At 44.4% G+C, this 22,180-nt stretch overlaps 1 protein-coding gene across 1 annotated transcript; it reads left to right on the top strand.

The window, feature by feature from the left end:
• Positions 1-20,813, top strand: PPP1R36 (protein phosphatase 1 regulatory subunit 36). The gene is given in 13 exon segments (XM_064660065.1): positions 1-7,235; positions 7,295-7,300; positions 8,358-8,388; positions 8,390-8,515; positions 8,684-8,729; positions 9,112-9,219; positions 9,347-9,404; positions 9,868-9,966; positions 13,349-13,417; positions 13,780-13,953; positions 18,572-18,609; positions 20,221-20,394; positions 20,461-20,813. Coding segments are annotated over 13 exon segments (1,107 nt in total). The 5' UTR covers positions 1-7,170; the 3' UTR covers positions 20,574-20,813.
• The last annotated feature ends 1,367 nt before the right edge of the window (positions 20,814-22,180 follow it).

The following is a 22,180-nucleotide window of genomic DNA, read 5'->3' as shown; positions in this document are numbered from 1 at the left end:
TTGAAGGTTTTGGGGCTCTGTGGGGTGCAGCCAAGGAAGGAGATGAAGGATCTTAGGACTGCACCATAAATTTTGTCTTCCCCATTGTGAGCCACTCCTGTGGATACTTATGAGGAACAGGAAGAAAGGGAAAAATGCTCAGGGAATTCACATTTCCGGTCTTGGCACTTACACTAAATAACACGGGCTTACACCCAGGATGCGTGCCTAATTTCAAGTTCCCTTTTTCAGTCCTGTCAATGTGTTGCAAGGCAATAGCATTCCAAGCTCTACTTATTTCAAAGGTGTTCCTCATCTCTCCTTCCTGGCCCTGTGCCTGGCATGAGTTTCCCTTTCTGTGTCTCTTTAGAGAGCGCACCGTGGTCTAATCTCTGCAGTGTCAGGGACACTGCACCTTGGCACAGGGCAGTCCTCTGATATTAAACCAGCAAAGCATGTGGATGCTCTTACAGCAGCGAAATTATGTTCTGTAGTTGTTCATCACAGGAAAGTTATCACCCCTCCCTACCCCACAGCGAAACAAGTTATGCTAGTAAAGCCTCTTTAGCACACCTATGTGGGTCAGGTATCACATCTCTCCACCGCTCTCATCCACATATTTATGCAGGCAGAAGCCTATAGCATAGACCTGCCTCTAGAGTAGATTTTGCTTGCAGCAGCATGCTGATTATAGAGTTGGGCAGGCCAGCATTTCCAGATGCAACAACATATTTCACTTCCACATATGAAACAGCAGTATTAAAACCCCCTGATCCAGCCTTGCATGACCCATTTGCCTTTACTCTCTCCTGCATCAGTAGGGTGGAGACAGAGACAAGCTGGTTCCTCTTGTCATCCCAATAACAGCACCAGCCAGGAATTTTAGAGAGGGGAGAAATTTCCCTCTGAGAGCCAACACTTTCTTTCATAGTCTTAAACAAAATCAAGAGCATAGGAAATTTGTACTCCTTTTCCATTGCTAAAGATGTTTTCTTCCACCATTCAGGAATTGTTTTTTGTATGTTGGCCTATGCAAAAGTTGACAGATTTCTGTTGCATCCTGGACCAAGAAGTGTGAAGTCATCCTTGCCCATGCTTAGGTAGCAGTTAGCAGCACCTGTACCCTCACTGCTGGAGCCGTTCAAAATGTTATTGCTCCAAATGATTTGCAGGTCAGGACTTAAAATCTGTTTCGAACAGGATTAAGGAGACAAAAACACTTCCAGAGGTGGCAATGCTATGTACTTCAGGCAGGACTCTATTGAACCCCCCATGCATTTAGGGGTCTTAATTGCCTTGCTACATTCACTGACAAGCATCATGAAATATTTTCTGTCAATCACTATAAGAGCTGCTGCACAGCGACTCTGACAGTCTAGAAATCATATGTCACAGCTGAAAGCAGCATTTCTTTTTGACAGGCTATATCTAAAAATGGAAACATATGTCTTTCAAAACCACGTTTATTTCTCATTTGGCAGGCTCCTTGTTTCCGTGCCGCAGACCTCATTCACATGTTTGCAAATGTACCAACACAGCCCAGTTAAAGCCAACTGATGCTAGTGAGTCCTTAGTCCTACCCCCAGCACTACAGGTGGGAGATAACTAAATTAAAAATTCTAATAAGCTAAAAAGTCTCCGTAACACACTAAAAGTAAAGTTCCCTGCCATATTTTCCTTCAAAGCTCACAGAATTGAACAGAGAAGATCTTGTTTATAGCACTTCTATATTAAGTTTTCACCTTTTTTTTCCCCCTAATTCTAAAAGGCTGACAACTGCTCCTGTTCAATAATCTCACCTGATAAAACCACGCAGAGGGAGTAATTGCGCGAGGATTTCAGTGGAAGAACGTGCAGCTGGTTTTTCTGGTTTTTCAAAAGCAGCCTGTGTGCCTGTAAGGAGTGCTGGGCAGTAGTTGCATCCTGAGTTCCATTAGACCCTTGGTCTGGGCTCAGGGGCTAATTTTGCCTGTACCTCTCAGACACCTGTTGCCAATTTGCTGCTGTGGATGTAGTGAGGCCACAGGGCTCTGATTCTGGGGCACAGCTGATGCTGGTGTCCTGAGAAGATGAGGATGTCAGGTGGACACAGCATCTCTCCAGAAGTTACAGTGCAGCTACCTAACTTCCCCTTGTTTTGGGTGATCCAAGGAATGCACTGAATTGCAGCAGTGTTGATACGTGAAAACAGTGCAAATTGCTGAGAATAAGGAATTAGGAGCTTCAATGTCACACAAATCTGAAGCAAAAAACCACACCAGTGTTCACAGTATTGTGCCTAAGGACAGTATTTATTCCATTCATATGGCATGATCCTGTTTTAAATGAGCAGGCAGAGCGCTTGGCAGGTAAATGGCCTGGTCATGGACAGTATTAGCTACTGTGAAATTGAATTCTGCACTTGTGTGTCCAACACAAACAGTAGTGAGCACACATGGAGTCTAATATTCCCAGAGAAACCAGGGCTGACATTTAACTGCCCCTGGGAGAAGAGGAGGAAATTAATACGGTGGGTATGGAAGACAGAGGCTTGACACAGCAAGAAGAAACAAGAGGCAGAGAAGAAGTGGATTACTGGATGGTGAGTCAGTGATATTTTTGTTGAGTTTATGCATGTGTTTATTTTCAGGGTGTGATATCCAAATTATACATTAGATATACCTAAAGAATGGGTATATATACATACTGTTGAGTGTTTCCAGCTACTGGGATGCCCATGGACACACAAACACCACAAGAAACAACACTAAAAGAAGCCTATTAAGGATGCAAGGTCAGTTGTTCAGAATTATGACAATTGTAGCAAGCCTTTTTCTTGCTTTCTTTATGCTTATGCCTCATAACCCAGTTTTTAATTATGCACTAACAGGTTTTTTAACTTTTTTTTCTTCTGCAGGGCACCTGCCTCAGTCATTGCCCACAATGGGCAGTGTATGCCCTAAGTAGTATTTCATGGTTCAACATACGCGTTATTTACTGTGTGCTGTCCAGCCCCAGCTCTAAAGAAGAATTGTTGCTTAGGATGCTGCCTGTGGAGCTCATCACCATCACGAGTGCTTCACAACACTATCCATAGCTTTCCAATCCTGAAATGTGCATAGTTCCCACAGAAAGAAGGTGATAAATCAGCAAAAGCCGAATGCCACGTGTATATTATGGGGTCTTCCACTGGAAATGCCAAGGAGCTGCTTTCTTCAGAGAGCTTAGTGTTATGCACTTCTTGGACTGTTTAAAGTAGATTTCCCATTCAGTTGCAGCTGTGGATACCAAATCCTGCATTTCAGACTTCCATGAAGCCAGGCTGTTGGCTCAGAAAGAGAAGAGCATGAAATTATGGACATTGGGGCTGAATGTGGGTTGGAGTGGTTTGCCTGGCATTCTGTGACTGAAGTCCATGTGGAAATCAGCTTCTCTCACAGCTTGCACTGTTTCAACCATTACATTTTAATTTCTTGTAATCTTCTGTCTCATTTTAGAGCTTCCAGCTCTTGGAAAGCTGAAGCATGAATGCAACTGACTCTATTCACCTTTGTTACACAATGCCAGGCTTTTAATTTTTTTTTTTTTTTTTCCAGACTGATACGCATTTGGGCCATCAGGACAGGGGAGATGTTTGGTGCTCACCTCTGCAGCCTTAGCTCATGAAATACCTGAACTGATCTCCTCCGGCAGACGCTTTGTTAAGGGTAGCACAGTGCTGCATCTGAGTATCCCAAATCTCCTGTCCTAGTAACTGAGGCATGTCAGGGTTATGGCAAGAGACTATACTCTCTAACACTGATGTCTGTCCTACCCCCTGTACTGGGCCAGAGACAGTTCTGTCCCTCCCTTCCAAAATCCCTTCTGTATTTGTCTTCATTTCCCCTAGTTCACCTGTTTGCTGCACTGATTCCCAGGCATTCCCCACCTGCCTAACCAGCTCTGTCTTTAGCTCTCAGTCCCAGTCTTTGCTTCCACAGTTGTTCTCAATGTAGGTAATTCTCAGTCTTAGTTTCTCCCCAACTTTTTGTGACAATCTGTACAGCCAAAGGTTTGTCTCCACTGCCTCCTGCACCTCAAACTCTAACATGGGTACCCCTGAGTACCTGCAACACACCCTTTGCTTTTGCCAGTTCTTTTAACACAACTTTTACTGGAGCCAAGGTGGGCTGATGGTCTCCTGGGGCTGATGGCAGCCCCGCTCTTTAAAAATCAGTTGATGAGCCATCAGTTCCATACATCTCCCCTGAGCCTATTTCTATAAGTGCTGCCTGGCTGCCGTGGATGAGATCTGAAGTTGTTCCCAAACCTGCTTCTCTCATCCTCTTAAATATGTAACTTGGCTGCCAAGTCGTGGATATGTACTTGGCAGCCGGCGATAGCAACTGGGAACACAACATACACAATATGATTGTCAAAATAAAGAGAGAGAGATGGCTGTACAGAACAGAGCCAGAGCTGAGTTTTCAGGCTGATTTGAGATTCTTGCTTAGCTATCCATGAACTGATTGTGCTTGCATGGATAAACCTTTAAAGAGCACCTACACGAGAAAAGATGCAGTGTTTGGAAGGCTTTGGAAATGGGGGACACTAGAGACAGGTTGCTTTGTGGAAATTTTCTTCCCCCACATTGTGTTGTCCGATTGTTCTTCCCATGTGGCCATGAACACCTCAGTGTTGTTTTAAGGAGTATATTCCCTTGTTGGAAACTATCTCAAAAATGAATGATGCCATTTTTAAGAGGTGAAAGCAGAGGAACTGATCTGTCTTACTGAACTGGTCTAAAAGTCTTAGGTCAGGTATTTTCATCCTTTCAGAGGGCACACTGGCCTAGTGAAGCAATATTTTCCTAGGTTGTGGCTGGTTTTCACCTTATAGCTGACCTGGTTTGTTGAGGTGTGGTTCTCTCCCCGTCCCTTTATATTTATCTGCATCTCCACTGGCCCTTCTCTGACTCCACCATGAACTGATGTTAAACGCTAACTCAACTGGAAGATTCTCATTTATTTTTTGCTGCATGACTATTTTGACAGTTTAGGGAGCTGCCTTGCTGTGGGGTCAGAGAAGATACAGAATCAACACAAAGGTAAATGATGGGAAAACTTGATGGAAGCTTCTTCCATCAAAAACTGGCCTTTAGGCTGGATTAGCTGTAACATGAAACCTCACCCTTCATGGGGACTTTACTTTTATTGACAAAAAGTACCTTTGTCAACATAACTTGTACAAATTTGGGTGTGATCTAAGCAGTACCAGTTATCCACAACACTGATCCGCTGTGAATGACGTGGGAGAGATTCTCTGCTTGCAGAAGCAAATGCTTCACAATATCCCAAAGATTCCAGACCTCAAAATCATGCCCTAAAGTGACCTACCTGCCTTAGCATATGGGAATTATTTCCAGGTGTGGCTTCCAAATACGGAGCTGATGTTTTGCACAGGGACCTTGTGACCTGGTAGATATGCTTTTAAATCTGGTAAAGTCTGAAGCTAAAGTGTGTTTAACATCCAGAGAGCTGTACAGACATCACTGCTCATAACTGAGAGACCAGGATCAGCTGCCCTCACTGCTGCTGGTCCTGGGAAATCCAGGAGAACCTCCACAGCTCCCGACCGTCAAAGCCACAGTAAACCTAAACAAGTGGCTGTGGAGATGTTATCACATGGAAAACACCTAATTTCACTGTTTGGACTAAAATGTTACCCAGGGAAGCTGCTTAGTAGTGCTGGGAAGGAGCAGAGGACATTGGCCATGAGTCTCATCCACAGAGGAGTCTGAAGGGGGGTTTGCATGTTGGGATCTGTGATTCCTAGGGAACAGCAGAGGGTCACCAGGATACGGCCGTAAACAGTGTCACCTTATCCTCTTCACTGATGGCACCCTCCCAGGCAGCACCATGCCATCTGTGAGTCTCCCTGCCTTTCCCAGCTCCATCCTGTTACTGCTGTCCACGTTTACCTTTGCAGCAGAACCTGAGGGCCACAGAAGGACCCACGGGTGGGCAAGAACTTGTCCCACTGCCTCAGCCAGGGAGCACAGTGATCAGGGACAGTCATTCATCCACTGGTATGAGTGAGAAGCAGCTGAGATGTATTTTGAAGACACAGGAGTGGAATTTTCTCCTTCCTGTGGTGTGCTGGTAGGTCTTGCTGTGCTGTATCACCACCTCTTCTGTTTTTCTTTCATGGTTCATAATCCCTACTGTGTAACATAAAGGTACAGCATTTGTGTGGGCCTTTTCATCCAAGAGTTGTAAAACACTATTAGAAAGCTGGAACCAAAGACTAGAACAGACAAGTTGAAATAACCACTTTTTGTCAAAGGATTAGAGCCATGGTTTCCTAACATTCATCCCTGCGGTCTAACCATCACATGGGCTGCAGGCTGCTGACATGGAATTATTCTGCTGTCCCATATCCAGCCTCTACTACCAAATTAGATTGAGTAAGAATTTGTGAGAGCCTTGTGAGAGCTGAATGGTACGTGGCAAAAAGTCACAGGAAGCCTCAAAGTTTCACTAGGTTTAAATTTGTAGGCAGAAGGATTTCAGCAATAAGAGTCATTTTGCTTTAAAGGTGACCTGCAATTAATAGTTAAGGGTTTGCAAGTCTCTCTTGTTAATTAAGAAAGACTAATAGACCTCATTTGTTTCCAGAGGATATTTTTGTTTGGAATTTTTAAAAAATATAGATGCTGTAAAGTGCTTTTACTAGTAGTTTTTCCAGTGTCCCCTGAAGAGTCTATCTGGTGTTTATTTAAAGTTCTCAGAATATCAGGAATGTACACAATATATTCCATTTTTAAATAAAAGCCTCCTTTCTCCCAGTACTTAGACTCTACAATTACATAAATACTATATAAAAAACACAAAAGCAATGTATTGTTTAATGCATGGCTCCATTTGATTTCTCAGTCTTCATTGATTCACTGTTAATCCAAGAACTGATGTTCCTTAGCAAACTTTCAATTATTTCAATTAATTCATAACCTGAAAGACAAAAAAGGAGAAATACACATTTTTCTTTCTTATACAATGGCAGCCTTCGAGAACTTCTGTTCAGATGACACACACAAACAACATCTGGGGGAAAAGCGGACTGAAGAATGATAGGAAGTGGCTCATATGCACAGGATTTGCATTATAAATACTTTATTGGGCTGAGAACTTGAGCATAGATTTATGACGTACTCTATATGCTGTTTTCTTGCAGATGATAAAACTAATTCAAGGTGAGTGGTACTGGAAAGATGATACTAACACCCTTGAATTTGCAAGGTAAAAGAATGATGTTCAGTTACAAATTATGCAGGATTAGGCCTTGATAAATACAGCAGTTCCAAGTAAAATCAGAGTCTAATATTTTTTTTACCCAAACAATCAACCTCAGGACAAGTTCTTTAATCATGTTAATGGAGAAAATGAGAAATATGCATTTACTCCATACTGGGCTCGAGATGGACTACAGGGAAATGATTTAAAGAGTGTGTGAGTCCTGCAGTGTGTCAGAAATGTGCCACACACTGGGGCAGCAGTACTGGACGTGAGGGTGGGGGTCCACAGAGTGATGTTCCCTGTTGCTGGTGTTATGTATGACCCTGTGCAATGGGGAGCACCAGAGGACTGCGGAACTTTGGGGAAACCACAGCTCTGCACAGGAAAAAGTGCCCTTAACGCTGCTTTGAGTGTCTGTGGCAGTTGTGGATTGGGACATTATCAGGCCCTTTTAACCACTGAGGCAAAAAAAACAAACCCAAACCCCACCCAAACTAGACCCCCCTGTGCTATTCTCAGGGGCAGGGCGCTCAGGTGGAGCGTGGCAGCAGTGGGTCACTCACACACTGCCTGATGATGCCTCCTGCCCTGATGGGCATTTTCCAAGGCTTTGTCACCGTGGAGCCAGGCTGGTCATCTCTCTCTGGTCACACGGGTACTGCAGGACCCTTTCATGGTCTGTGTCTCAGCAGCTTCAGCCACCTTCTCCACTGGGCTTGGGAATGCTGCCGACTCTGCCCAGTGGCTCTCCAGGGCGGGGCGTGGGCTCCCTGGTGACCTCTGCCTGGTCACTGCCCTCAGTGATCCCAAGGAAGAGCTCTGGGGAGCAGTTTGCACCTAAAATCTTCCGAAAGCCACTTGAGACACTACTCGAAGGGTTTACGTGGCACAGTGCATATGGGGCAGGAGACAGAGCAGGAGGGCCCCAGGAAACCCCTTTGTTCTTTGCTTCTGTGTTCTTGAAAGCAACGTCTCACGCTGACCTTACCACAACCCAGATGTTTTGTCAGTGTCAGCTAGAGGCCAAAATAGATGTGCCTTCATGTCCTGGGATGGTGACCTCCTCATATTGCTGCTAGTAATTTAAAATCAGACTACTGTTCATACTTTATATTTCAACTCCAGTCCAGCAACTGAGGAAAACCTTAAGGAAGGAAAAAAATACCGGCTTTCAGGAAATGCGTGTGAAGACATTAAAGAGGTATTTCAACTCGACTAGCCTAGCTCAAAAAGAAACAAGATCATTTGTGTGGGAATATTTTCATCCATTGTCTGAGGATCATGTCTGAACAAAGCTCACGAAGCAGGAAGCCAGCTGTCATTTCAGCAGGGTGGATGAGTGGTCTGAGCACAAAAACAGAGTCAGACATGCCTGGTGTTGAATGCTAGCTCAGGCACTAGCCTGGTATGACTTTGGTAAAGTCATCCAGCATCTTTGTTGCTGTTTGCAGATCGCTCAGAACGAGGTAATAATTCTCATCTACTCCAAAGAGTACTGTGAGGTAATTAATTCATCTGTGTAAGGCACTTCAAAGATTAAATTATTATTATTATTAATTTTATAAATTCACAACATGGTATAGCCGACTTTCATCCATTACTTAAAACCTCTTTGATCTAAATAATGCAGTCGCAATTTATTATATTAGCAACTAAAAGAGCAACTTCAGACGCAACCTTAGAGGTGAAATGTCCTATTTCTCTCAACATCCCCAGCCTGGTTTGCAGTTTTAATAGTTGAAAGTTAGTTCAGGGTAGCTGCCAAACACATGTCCCTTTCAAACTGAGTGCAATGAAAAGAGTATGTACCGGGCAGATAATATTTTCAGACTGGAATAAGCACTGTGTCCTTGAATTTTATCTATTGGTCAACCAGTAGCATCTTCCAAGATTAGTGCTGGAAGAAGGCAGGCTGATAAAGAGGGAAAATTGCAAGGGCTGTCCAAGTGGGTACAATAGGAATACCTTACGTTGGATGATGTAAAATGTGAGTAATTGCTCGTATTTTGCATCAGCAAAGCATTGCCCCTATAAGTTAGAAAGCTGTTTCTGCTGACACTAGCAATTTATTTTTTTTTTAGGAAATACTGTTTTTCTCCTCTGTATGCTTTCAGATTTTTTACTTTCGAAAGAAGCAAATGAGCAAACATTACCATTTGCAGCAGTTATGAGGTATGTCATGCAGAGTTTGTTTTAAGAATTATGTGTGTGTAGCTGGTAGTGAGGGGACCAGGGTGTTTGAGAAGCAGAATAGGAAATATTAGAGGTTTAAAATCTCTCATCTGTGAGGTTCAGTGGGAAACAGTACCAAATGCATGTAGTCCTCAACATGTGCAAAGAAATAATCCTATCACCTGTTTGAAAGCCTTCTATTCTGTTATCTAAAGGAAGACATGAATTTGGGCCTAAATATCCAAAGTTGTTTTCCATTTTACTTTCACTTAAATTCCATGTTAGGTAGGACATCCACAGTGCTGCATGCACCAGGAGTGCTAATGTGACTGTGCTGCTGCTGTCCCCATCAGAGCTAATATTTTATATAGGGCAGCCCTTGAGCAGAGACTTTGTTCTTTGGTCTGATGGTGTCTGTGTCTGCAAATCTGCAAACTTCACAGTGACCATTCTACCTTCTTAGGAATGAGAAAGTGGATGAGTCCTTCATGGCCCTGCTCTTCTACCTATCTCTTCACCAGGAAATAATTGCCCTGGAATAAAAATGCAGATCCTTGATTTTGTGAGTACAAGACTTTAGGGGCATAAGCACACAAAGCCTGTCCCTGGAGCACACAAAGCTTGCAAATCTGGAGTCACAGGGCAGTCATTCGGGACTCTCTGTCAGGGCAGTGAGATTCTGCATATGAGCAGGGACGATTTGCTATATTGACCCAATATATATATGGAATACTACGGATAAAGACCCCTTAGTCTCACCATTTATGTCTCCCATCCCCTTGTCCTGGGTGCTCTTCAGGACACAGGCTTCTCTGAGAGAGGCAGATTTTCTGGCAGGGTTGGAACCTCTCTTTGCCCCAGCCTTTCCCAGAGTGGTATGTGCTGTTGTTCACATCCCATGGCATCCCCACAGTCTCCCTTTCAAGACGGTGACTGGGTCCAGTCCTGCTGCAATGGGGTCACCAAATAACTTGGCTCTTCGAGGTGATGCTGCAATTTGAATAAATCATTACTTCTTCCACCAGTGTTAGATCTATGCGAGTGCCCTGAACCGAATTACCATCCCTTAATGCCGTTTCTGAGGAATAACATTAGCATTCAGTCATTTCTGCCTGCAAATAGTCACAGCTGAGTCTGCTGGGTGTTGATTTGTGCTGTGGGTGACATTGCTGTAAGACTTCATTTCTAAATACTTTGCAAAGCAGGTTCGGATGACTCTTAGGTGCTAGAAACATGTTACAACATGAGGAATATGTGCTGGGAAAGCAGTTCCCAAGTAAGGGTGTGTGACCACACTTGCTGCCTTGCAGAGTGGAAGTGGTGATGCCAGGGGAATAGCTGAGGAGCTGCTGTGTTGGAAGGTTATACACTTTGGGGAAAAGCACTGAGAGTTACACACCATGACTGTAAGAAACTTCAGTGATTTTCTGGAGTCTGTAATAATCTCTGTGAACTGATTGACCGTTTTCTTAAAACACTTAATGATTACTTATTTCACAGTTCATGAAGCCTTGATATAAAGAGGGGCAGATTTATCTGGATTGAAGAAAAAAGCGTTGGAGGATTGGTGGCCTTAAGGAAATGATTTGTTCTACATCCACAGATTGACAGGTGTTTCATTGTGCTAGGAATAATTCATAAATAAAGAAAATCATCAGCACAGTTCAATACACAAAGGTCACAGACACAGTGAGGTGCTCTGGGCTGCAGTTTACAAAACAATCCCTTTGCTCTTGCCTGGTAAAGGACAAGGAGGCCACTCCATGGGTCATGACACCTCATTAGAGGTCATATTGTTGACTGGTGTGGCAAATGCAGGAATGGACTTGAAACAAAGGGAAATTGGGACATATTGCAATACAGGGTTGTGTTTCCTGGATAAAGGGACCTCTGGTTGGTAGGGATTAGCTATAAGCTACTGGATGAACCCTGCCAGGAGAGACTTTTCAGTGCGTTGCGCCATGCAGTGCTCCCAAAGTGAGTCCTGGCTTTTGGTGGGAAACATGTACTGACTCTCCATTTCTACAATACTGCTTTATTTAAATTCATTACCTCCCCTGAAAGAAAGTGGCTGGCTTGTCAGGATTATCTGAATGGAGTGATAACATCAGAGAAGCCTTGAGAAGAGGCACATACTATGTAGAAGCAGGAGTTCAGAATATTGATATGCTTAAGTATAAATACAAGTAAGAAAAATAAAATTACAAAAGGCAGTTTTAGGTCCTATTTGATGTTGAAGTTAAACCTTAATTGTTTTAGCATCTCAGCTGACTTGGAGAAGCAGGGAGATAGTAGTCATGGTGTGAAGAGCTTTCTGATACTGCAATCTTCTTTCCCTATTCAAGACCTCCCATTTCTTATCATCCACGTGGTCTAATTACAAACTTATATGTGCTGTATTTCAAATCAAATGTAGCAAGGACTGTCTTTCCCCTCCTGTGGAATAAAGTTCTGGAGTGGTCTTCCACTAGGAGGAGCAGGGACAGGCAAGAAAACTCTGTTTCTGAAGGTGGAGTTCTGAGATCTTGTGTAAGGCATTTTATAACTACAGAGTAGAATCATAATGACATAAAATCACACTTGTGATAAGAATCCTTGGGTTTGTGGTATGCTGATGTATCTGAGCGAATGTGAAAGAAGATTGCATAGTCATTTGATTTCCTGTATCTATCCCACATAAATCCCATGCTCAGGGCTGTCACTAGTGGCCTGCTCAGGATGAAAACTCCTCCCCCTTCCTCCAAGATGTAATGAGTTTCAGAGGTTCTTTGGCTTTCCTGTGTAGTACTGGCAATGTGCCACAAGGGGAGACAGACAGGAGGCAAGACATGCCAGTGCCATTTCATGTTTCTCGTTAGTGGTGCCTGTAATTTGCTCCCAGTTAAGCCGACAGACAGATTACTTGGAGACAGGGCTTGCTGACCCACCTAGTCCTTTATCAGCCTCCTGTTCTCATGTGACAGACAAATCCAGCGCTCTGCACTCCTCCAGCTGCTCTTCCTGTGGACCCAGTGTGATAACCTAATAACACAGAAAACAGCTCTGGTTATTCCTGCTGCTCCTTGGTGTGTTTGGGGATTGCTGCCATTCAGGCTGCCTATTTGAGGTGCTTAACTCACCTGTTGGGTCTAATTTTGTCTACAAGGAGCCAGACCTGATGGTCTCAATGGCTCCTCAGCCATCTTGAACCTAGACCACATAGAAATATCAGTGTCCACAGTGCCTCAAGGGACTTCAGAATCCATTGCTTTTGTGCATTAAATTGTCTTTGGAGAATAAAGTATTGGAAGAGGTTCCTATCAGAGAAAGCCAGGATGAATCTGGACATCTTTTGCCTCTTTTGCTTTTGTCTTTTGTTGATGCCATGCTGATTCTTTGTAAATCCAAGCCTGAGGCTTTCATGATTTTTTCTAGGTTTGGGAAGATCTTGTAAACTAACTTCAAAAACAACCAGCCAGCTTTCCAAAGCAGCGAGTATGAGGCATTGCCCTGCTGGAGACAGCCTGGGAGGATTCACCTCTGAAATATGTGACTCTAAGAACAAAAACTCACCAGTGGTGGATGAGACATGAATGGAACAAGGCCTATTATTTCTGTCCTGCATTTTTTTTCTCCTTTAGTTTCTGTTTTTGCTTCCAACCCTTTCATGTCATTTGGGGGAAATCTACTGAATTTTATTAGCGATTATCCTTGAGAAGCCCAGAGTAGTTGTCCTAATTTATTAAAAGGGGCTTGTGTAGGAAGCTTTAGAGCTGGAGCCCATCAGGGATAGGGCAGATAAAACCAACTCTCCCTAGTGTGAGAGGAGGCTGGTAGCTTTTAGGCCAGCAGCACTCCCAGGCACCGGCAGACAGTCGGGTGGATTACAGGGGAAGCAGAGGAAATGGAAAGCTCTTTGGTTTGGAATTTCCTTAGTGTTTGATCTGAATTGGTTTAAAATACAGGCTTGCGGTGTCAGCCGTTCCTGTTTGGGGGCGGTCCCAAAAGCGCTTCGTGTGCCTGTTTGAAGAGCAGTAAGTGGTGTCTCTGGGTGAGCCAGACCCACAGCTCCAGGCTGCCCAGTGACAAAGCCTGGGGATCCCAACCTCCAGGGCTTTCATGCTGGCTTCAGGAAGAGCTCATAAGCTATGCAGGATCAAAGACGGTAACCTGACGGGCTGTGGGCATGGAGCTTATACGTTGTGAGAGGCAAGAAAGACTGTCTGGGTCCAAGCCCCAGGCCTCATGTCCCCACCAGCACTGCCCAGCTGCTCTGGAAGCATCTGATCCCAGCCATTCTACAGAGGGGTGCCCTGGTTGTGGTGTTGTGCAGCACATTGGTTTAGGTGCCTGAAATTCACACTTCCTTCACTCTTTCTGCATCCCTTCTGTCCAGAGCCCCTTCCCTGAAAACGTCTTTGCTTTTTTTTTGTTTTAAAAAGGACTATGATATTTTTGGAGAAGATGTGCTGGTGAAGTTAGGTGTATCCAGGATCTACCTTGCCAAGGTGTACTGTAACCTTATCCTCGGATGAGGCATGGCAGAGCAGAACCACATGCCCAGTGAAAAGCAAGCCAGTCCCTTCTGGGCACTCTGGCTGTGTCAAGGGCCTCAGTAGCCCAGGGTCAAGGTCTCTGTTGCATGACACAAGTGAATGCCCAGGGTAATAAATGTCTTGTGAGCTGAGCCAAGGAGTCACAGAGGGCTATGGGACCATGAGACAGAGAGGCATCCTGATCTTCCTGCAGATCTATCTCATCTCATAACCAACTCCAAAAGTGTTTCTGGTGAGCTGCTGCCAACTGATTTGGCCACAACGAGCTGCAGCAGAGCTCTGGATACCAGACTGGAAAGCTCTAGCCCTGGTATGTGGAAGTGTTGCTGAATATACAGAGCAGAAAACTTTAATGGGCTCAACATGAAAGTCAGCAGGGCAAAAATCAGTGCCAGCCCTGGATCTTACCTCTGCCACTTCCACTTAACTAAATCTTGAAAACAAATCATTAGGTGCCTGCTGGTTTCCACTGAACCCTGCATAAACTTCCTCTTATGCCAAGTTTGAGATAGTATAAAGACTAGTCTAGCAAGTGAGGGAGCCCATGTACCTGAGGGATGGCAAGTGCAGGGAGTAGAGGTAAGAGTAGGTTGTGCTTGGGCATTGGAAGTGTAGGACTCCCACCTCTGAGTGGGGGAGATGGTGCATGGCTATTTCAGAGTGTTGGAGACCAACTTTAGATGTGATGGTCCCAGCCATGAACTGAAATCGGAGACAAACTTGTAGTGAGATTTCAAAAAGAACCTGAAGAAGGCAGGACAGGATGGGAAGGCAGAGAAACTAAGGGAATGATGAGGACAAGAAAAGGGGATTTTTAACAGGTGGTGTGGTTTAACCCCAGCTAGCAACTTAGCACCACAAAAAAATGGTTAATGGAAGGAGAATGTAATGACAGAGAGATCATACACCATGCTAGTGTCAGGGACTCTTTTCTCAGCCATGCATGTTCCTCAGCCATGCATGTTCCCACACAATGTTTCACTTCCTGGGCAGCAAAAAGGAGCTGGCAGTCCCCACACAGCACTCCACTCCCTTGGGATCTTCTCACAGCAGTTTCAGGAAAACTTTTTCAGTCAGTTGGTGTGAAACTGCTGCCAGTCCCCCAGTGGAGTCACAAACATGCACCTGCCTTCCTGCAACACAGCTTCAGGCAGTCTTGCTTCTGGCTTCTGGCTGGGGTGGGGGAACCTGAGTTTCCTTCTAATCACAAGGAGAAGGTAACCCATGAAATGATGGAGTCAAAGGGGGGCTGAAATTGCTGTCCCAACAGGGCTTCCATTTTAGTGTGTCCCATCCCACAAGGTGTTGGACACTGAGAATTAAGAATGTGTTCCCTTTACATCCTGGCACGTCAGAACTTCACTAGGTGCTCTGGGAGCAGTTTTCCCTGGCAAATTCCTGCTCCCAAATCCTGCTGAGCAGAGGCAGCCTTCTTGCTGGTTGGACAGGGAGGGTCATGACAGCATTTCATTACTTGTTGGGTGACTCTAATGTTTGCACTTTTAAGAATCAGTTGGAGGAACTTGGATCCAAGAACTGGATGCAGCTGGATAAAACAGACTGTGGTATCCCCAGCCATTTAGTTCTGCTGCCTCCTCAGTCACTCGTATTGTCTGGCAGATGGGAATGATTGAGGCACGAAAGAGATCTAGTGGCAAAAAACCACCAGCGTTGAAGTGAGAGAAACTGTGTTCTTTAATATTTCCATCACAGTGGGGGTTGGAGGCTGGCAGTGGGCTGGGATGTTGGTGTCCAGGCTGTGAAAACACAAAGGCTGGAAAAGAACTGTGTCTTAAAGCTTTCATGAGGTAAGAAAGGTGCTGTGTGAGGAGAGACCTCAGTGAGTTACTCATAGCAGGGTGGCTGACTACAGCTGCCTTCGGAATCAGGCTAATGCTGAGCAAGTTACAATATAGGGCACTTCCCATACCATGCTGCAATTATATGAACATAATCTTTTCCAGGATGACTCATTTCAGCCTCAAATGTTATCTGGATCCTCCCAAACCATTATATGAACTGCCAAATACGAGAGCTAAGGGACAGAACTGATTAACACTCTTAATTATAAAAGATGGTTAGGAATTTTTTGAGCACACATGGGTTTGGGTGAAATGGAAACTGTGGGGAAGGTTGCTTTTGCTAAGCTACTTTTTAAAATGAGAAATGTGTAGACTAAAAAGCTGAGGAACTCTTGATGATGTATCACCCCCAGTTTTACTATATTTCCTTATAACCCAATTATGGGTTCATAATGGTGTTGAAGCTTTTGTTTTCCTCTCCAGTTCACCATAGAAACCAATGAAATCTTATGCTATGTTGGTGAAGTGCTTTCTCTGCCAGATCTGCCAAATGTCCATGTGTTCATATGAAATTATTGATTTTTCATGAAAGGGGTTTCTCTAAAATTTTAAAAAGAGAGGCTTAGGTGAAGAGCATCTTCATCTTAACCATTTACATGCTTTATAAAATGCAGCATTAATCCTATCTTGATACTATCCCAGACTGGAATTTGAGAGAGTTCCTCTAGACCTGTTATTTGTAAATGTTAGCATTAGTCCCTTCGTGCCTCCAATGCTACGGAAGGAATAGGTGTGTCTGGCTTTCTCCTTTTAAGTTGATGGGGATTGTGCAACCTTTTTGTAGTGCCAGTTTCCTTATGGGCATTTGTCACAATGGGAAAAATACAGAGTGTTCCCAAAGCTGCATCCACCAATAGGGCAAACACTGCCCTTACTGATCCTTGGATCTGGCTTGATCCATGGGTAGAGTCCCAGCTGTGGTGGCAGGGGCTGCTGAATGGCACAGGAAGCATTTCTCCCCCACGTGCCCCTGTGCACAACAGTAGTTCTTGCAGACCTCTGAAGCCATTATCACCTTGCACCCAAACCCCACACTTACTGCCCTGGCTGCTTTTGGCTGTGCTGTTCTCCTGTTTAGTGCATGAACTCAGCCCATCCCCTTCACAGCTCAGAGAAATCAGTATTGCTGTATCAATACCGTAACCAGCATTACTGTATTACTAGAAGGCATGATGCTTTTTGCTCACTCTTTCAAATTTTTTACAAGTCCCATCCTGAAGCTTGTTGCTTCAGGATGTTTTCCTGACCCTTTCTGTATTTTCCCAATTAGCAACTGTGCCCTAGACATGGGAGGTGCCTCCTAGTTCAGTACTTATTTTAGGAAACTTAACTTCAGTCAGGTCTTTTGGCTTAGTACCTCACCTCAGAGCAGAAAGCACTGGGAGAAAGAAGAGTGAAGACCCTTGGCCTTATTTGACTCTAATTATTAGTGTTATTTTCTCTTCCTGGCTTTTACATATATTTTTCTGCTAAACTAGAGTCTTAGTTCCAAGACACTGCACGAGCTGTATATTGTTAAAGGTGAAGCTGGGTTTCACATTTAGGTTTTAGGACCTGGGGTCTCTTTAGGTTTCTCCAGTCTGATAGTCTGAACACAGAATGCTGTGATTTACCAGAATCTTTAAAGAACCCAAATAATTAGAGGTGTTCTGGGAGTTCTCTTTGGCAAAGGGCCATGCTGTGTGTGCAGAGTCAAGCTTCTTTACCCTTGCACAACATGTGAAGTGTCAGCAGGATTATGGCTGGTGGGAACCAGGTAGGGAGATATGTGGTCTTCTTGATCAAACAAATCAGTAAATGAAAGTCTAAAGATAGTAAATAAAGCTATAGGGCTGAAAGGTATTATCTTCATGGACTGCTCTGCATTGATGTTTCTGGGGTGATGGCAGCTGGGGATGCCCTCAGTGTGTGGAACACTTGATATTATCAGAAAGATAAGGGACATGTCAGGAGTTGTGAGTTGATGTGGAGAGAGGCTTTCCTGTATGTCTGGCAGGACTGAGCCAGATCGGTGGGGATCTGTAGGCTAGCAGGGAAAATGTGCTTGCATTTCCATGAGAGTGAGTTGTGCCATCTCCAGGAGAACTGAGTGGCTGCTGGAATGTTTGCAGCACCCTCTGCTTAATGGCTGCTTCCATGACAGACCGTAATTTGGCTTTGTGTGACAACCCTGGGCTCAAGTGGGGGGTGAGAGCATCTCTCAAGCTTCCACTGGGCAAATTGCTTCTTCTTTAACAAAGGCCCTTTGTCGTTCTTGGTCATGTTTTACATCTTTTCTTGGAGATACATCAGGCACCTCCTGTGTGGTTTTCAAGTTTATTGTCTCAGCCTTGGCCTGGCTTTGTGCCCCCAGTAACTCTGCTTGTTGCTCTTCCAGTGATGTCAGGAAGAGTTTTTTGTTGACTTCAGTGGGAACTGGGTTAGATCAGCACTGACCACTTTTGAGAGGCCCATGCAGAGCGCTCAGTCTAGATAGCATAGCAGGGGAGCCTCGCTTGCTGATCACATCCAGCTTTGTTCTCTGTCAGATTCAATTAACTGAGCCACACAATATTTTGCATTTTCTCCTTCTGAGGCAATGCAGAGGTCTTGTCTTTCTCTTGGACAGTAGGTCTCTGCGTGCTGGTAATGAGGATCTACCAGCAACAACTTTATTGCCCTGGTGAAATGCCAGCTTGGCATAGCCTCATGAATCATACTCAGTGCTCTGTTCAGAGAACTGAAAGGACGACTGCTGCTGTTAATATTGTGCTCTTGTTCACTGCCTTAGGAGAAAAACATCATTGCAGAAAGATTGGAACTTCTTTGAGGAGAGAAAGACACAAAGATAAATGGATAGTGTGACTGAGTGTCAGCCCAGAGTGTGTCCCTGCCTTGCACATCCAAATGCTTCTTTCCTTTTTGGTTCCCCCTGTAGTTTACCTGTAGGGCAGAGCACCTAGGATAAAATTTAACCTCCAGGGCCTAGGTGTACGTATAAAATCCCATCTCTTTGCCCTTCAGCCCAAACCTTTTCCCCTTGAAGCCCCAAGCTGGGGAGTTTCAGTCCCTTGGTGGCTCTTGGACCGCAGGCAGTTCCCACCACAGCCTGAGGTCCCTCTGAGCCATCTGCTCTGTATATTTCTTCTCATCATGGCCTCATAGTTTCATCTCTGTAGGTAAGAGAATGTACAGTCTTTCATTTCCATTGCTCTTGGTGACATTTCTAGATGCCAGTAACCTCCTGGCCTGCCACATACTGCCCTGTCAGCTATTTATGAGACTCGCTGTGCAGCAGGGCTTCAGTAGATTAATGCAGAACATCTGGGCCCATAAACTTCATAAACTGGGAAGCTTTTCCTTGAAAAAGGGGAACTGTGGATTCAATCCCAAGGAGACCCAGCAATGTCATCTTTTCAAGAACAGACTTGGTAGAGGTTGGATTTATTGGGAGTTGATTCAGGTTATGCCAGGGATAACAAATGTTAAATAGGAGTGAAAAACTAGGTTTTGTTTTTTTAATCTGCAAGCAGACATGCGGAGGTGAGATGCAATGAGTTTGTATTTGGTAGTGATATTTTCTGTGATAATAACACTGTAATTCAGGGTGGGGATCACCTTGTCCACCTGCAGGTGCCCAAACACTATCTGTCCAGTCAGACCATGCCCTTCAGCTTCCTCAGCAGCCACTGTGGAGTAAAGAAGCTCAGTCAGAGGGTGAATTATTGCCTGTTGAAATAGATGTGTGTGATAGGAACCCCACAAAGTGACTCACCCCATCAGTCTCTTTCCCTTGATTATTGAGGGAAACTGGGTGGTGGTCCCAGGTTACACTAGCCAAGACTAAGCCAAACTCGTCAGAGCAAGATAAAATCCACCTGAGCTCACTCTGTTTCTAGCCTCATCTGTCTGCATACCCTTAAAAAACCAGTCCTTTCAAGTCTTCACTGCTGCACGCATGGTAAAGTTTGATGCCAAATAGTTCCTGGCATTTTAGTGGAGTCATGTCATCCTGCACTTTGAGACTGAGGAGAGATATTGTAGTCTTCAACATCCTCATGAGGGGAAGTGGAGGGGCAGACACTGATCTCTTCACTCTGATGACAGTGATAGGACCCAAGGAAATGGCATGAACCTGTGTCAGAGGAGGTTTAGGTTGGATACCAGGAAAAGGTTCTTCACCCAGAGGGTGGTTGGGCACTGAACAGGCTCCCCAGGGAAGTGGTCACAGCACCAAGCCAGACAGAGTTCATGAAGCGTTTGGACAATGCTCTCAGGCACATGGTGTGATTCTTGGGGATGGTCCTGTGCAGGGCCAGGGGTTGGACTCGATGATCCTTGTGGGTCCCTTCAATTCAGCATATTCTGTGATTCTATGATCCCATGCAGTGGGACTCTGGGCCTTTTTCTCAGTGAAAAAGGGATCTGCATTTTCAGTTTAAGGCTTCTACATCTTCAGCAGCTATGTGGCTTGGCTTGTGTTCAGATGGAAGCGCTTCCAAGTGATTTGGGAAGAAATCAGCAGGCTCCTTTGCTCTGATGTGTTTGATCCTGCTCTAAGAGACAGGAACAATGATGACTTGCAGAAAGCAGGAGACCAGACTGAGTGCGATTGCCTGAGGCACACATCTGACACTCTGGTGAGTCCTTGGGGAACCCAACATGTCCAAATACTCTGAGGCAACACCTGCATTTGTTTGCTTTGAAGAAAAGTCCATGCCAAGCATCATTTTATAAACAGCTTGGTTCACCATCGCTCGCCAGTGCTCAGCACCCCACTCCCCTGCCCATAGGACAGTGCTTCAGACCTCTCCCAGAAATACCGCTGTCAGGGCAAAGCAGCTACTGTCCATCATAGTGCTTTGTTAAAAATCCTAAGTTTTCTGAGGAAAGGAAATAGGCATTAACATAAATTTGAGCAGAAATTAATCAAAACTTCTCAAAATCAAAATGGGATTTGTTTCCCTGCTCATGAATCATTCCAGCTTCTTATTCTTGACTTTTAGTTTTTAATAGTGTTCTGATCAGACACTGCTGATATATTGTATTCCAAAATAAGTAATTTTGTTACTACATTGTACTTTAAAAATGTAATTTTTGTTGTAATAGAAATAGAACATTTTCTTTTGATTCACGATAAATAAACCCAAAATCTTTCAAGCCTGGGTATGCCATGCAAGAGGAATTCCATTGCCCATCCAGTCATGGATAACAGCAATATCACTGCAGTACTTTTAAATGTAATAACTCATGTAAACATCACCACTGTAAATCAGTTTTGCTCTGTTGAAGTGTATGGAAAGCTTCCTTTAAGACTTACCCTCGTAACTTTTCTTTTGCCTGGAAATGAGAATTTAAGAAATGCCTTCATTTGTCCGGATCTTCGGAGTTCTGGCAATCCTGTGAATGCTACAGCACTGCACATGCAAAATCTTTGGACATATCTGCAGCACACAACCAATGAGTCTGGTATTAATTGAGAGCGTGAAATTTGCTACAAACGCACATGTAATTATTTTCTGCATGCTTTGGAATCATCAGGTGCATCCCAAGCATCTTGTCTTTATACATTATGCACAGAGTCATGTAATTCACATGCAAAAGGGCCAAACTCCACAGGGAGCTTCACTGGGATGTCTGCAATCCATGCTGTGTGCGTGCCCACTCCAGGCAGGAACACAACGTACTGTGCAAGGTGCTGAGGCTTCAAGCACGGCTGTTTGGTTTTCCCTGGGGGAGAGCTGTTCTCTGCCAAAGGGGGCAAGGTTCCTTGCTGGTTTGCCTAAGAAACATCACAAATCTGTACCCCTCTCTCCTGGTTTTTTTTGCTTTATTGTGTCAAGCAGATTAACATCATGTTTTCTAACAGGGTAGGCATCTTTGGAGCAAGTGTAAACCCTGGATGAGCATGCCTGACGGGATGATGGAGGAGGAAGAACAAGAACAAGGATGAATAAGGAGTGTTTTCACTGTCCTGACAAATGACCTCAGTTTGCCACCTTCTGAGCAGCCCCCAAAACAAGGCTGAGTGGTCAGAGCACTGTGCTTTCAAGACCAATGGCAGAAGGTGACTGTAATCGGAGCACCTCGCAGAAGTGCTGTCTGTGTTGAGTGCCATGGTTTCACTTTGCTAAGTAAATCACTTTGAAATTGCAGCTTAAGATGTCCAACTCATTTGTCAGAGGTGGGGGACTCTGTCACACAAAGGCCTGGACTGGGTGGTTGGAGACCTAGCTTGTAATTCCTGGTTCATCATCTTAATGCCTTAATCACACCATCTCTGAGAAGATTATTTTCCTGACTTATTTTGGGAGGTGCTTTGACACCTGCAGATGAATATGATTATTGATTTCAATGTCAACCCTCTTTTTCTAAAGGGTTAGCAAAGCCACCAGGAGAC

This window comes from Pseudopipra pipra, chromosome 6, assembly GCF_036250125.1.
Source record: "Pseudopipra pipra isolate bDixPip1 chromosome 6, bDixPip1.hap1, whole genome shotgun sequence".
NCBI lineage: Eukaryota > Metazoa > Chordata > Aves > Passeriformes > Pipridae > Pseudopipra > Pseudopipra pipra.
This window is presented reverse-complemented; position numbering and strand designations above follow the sequence as displayed.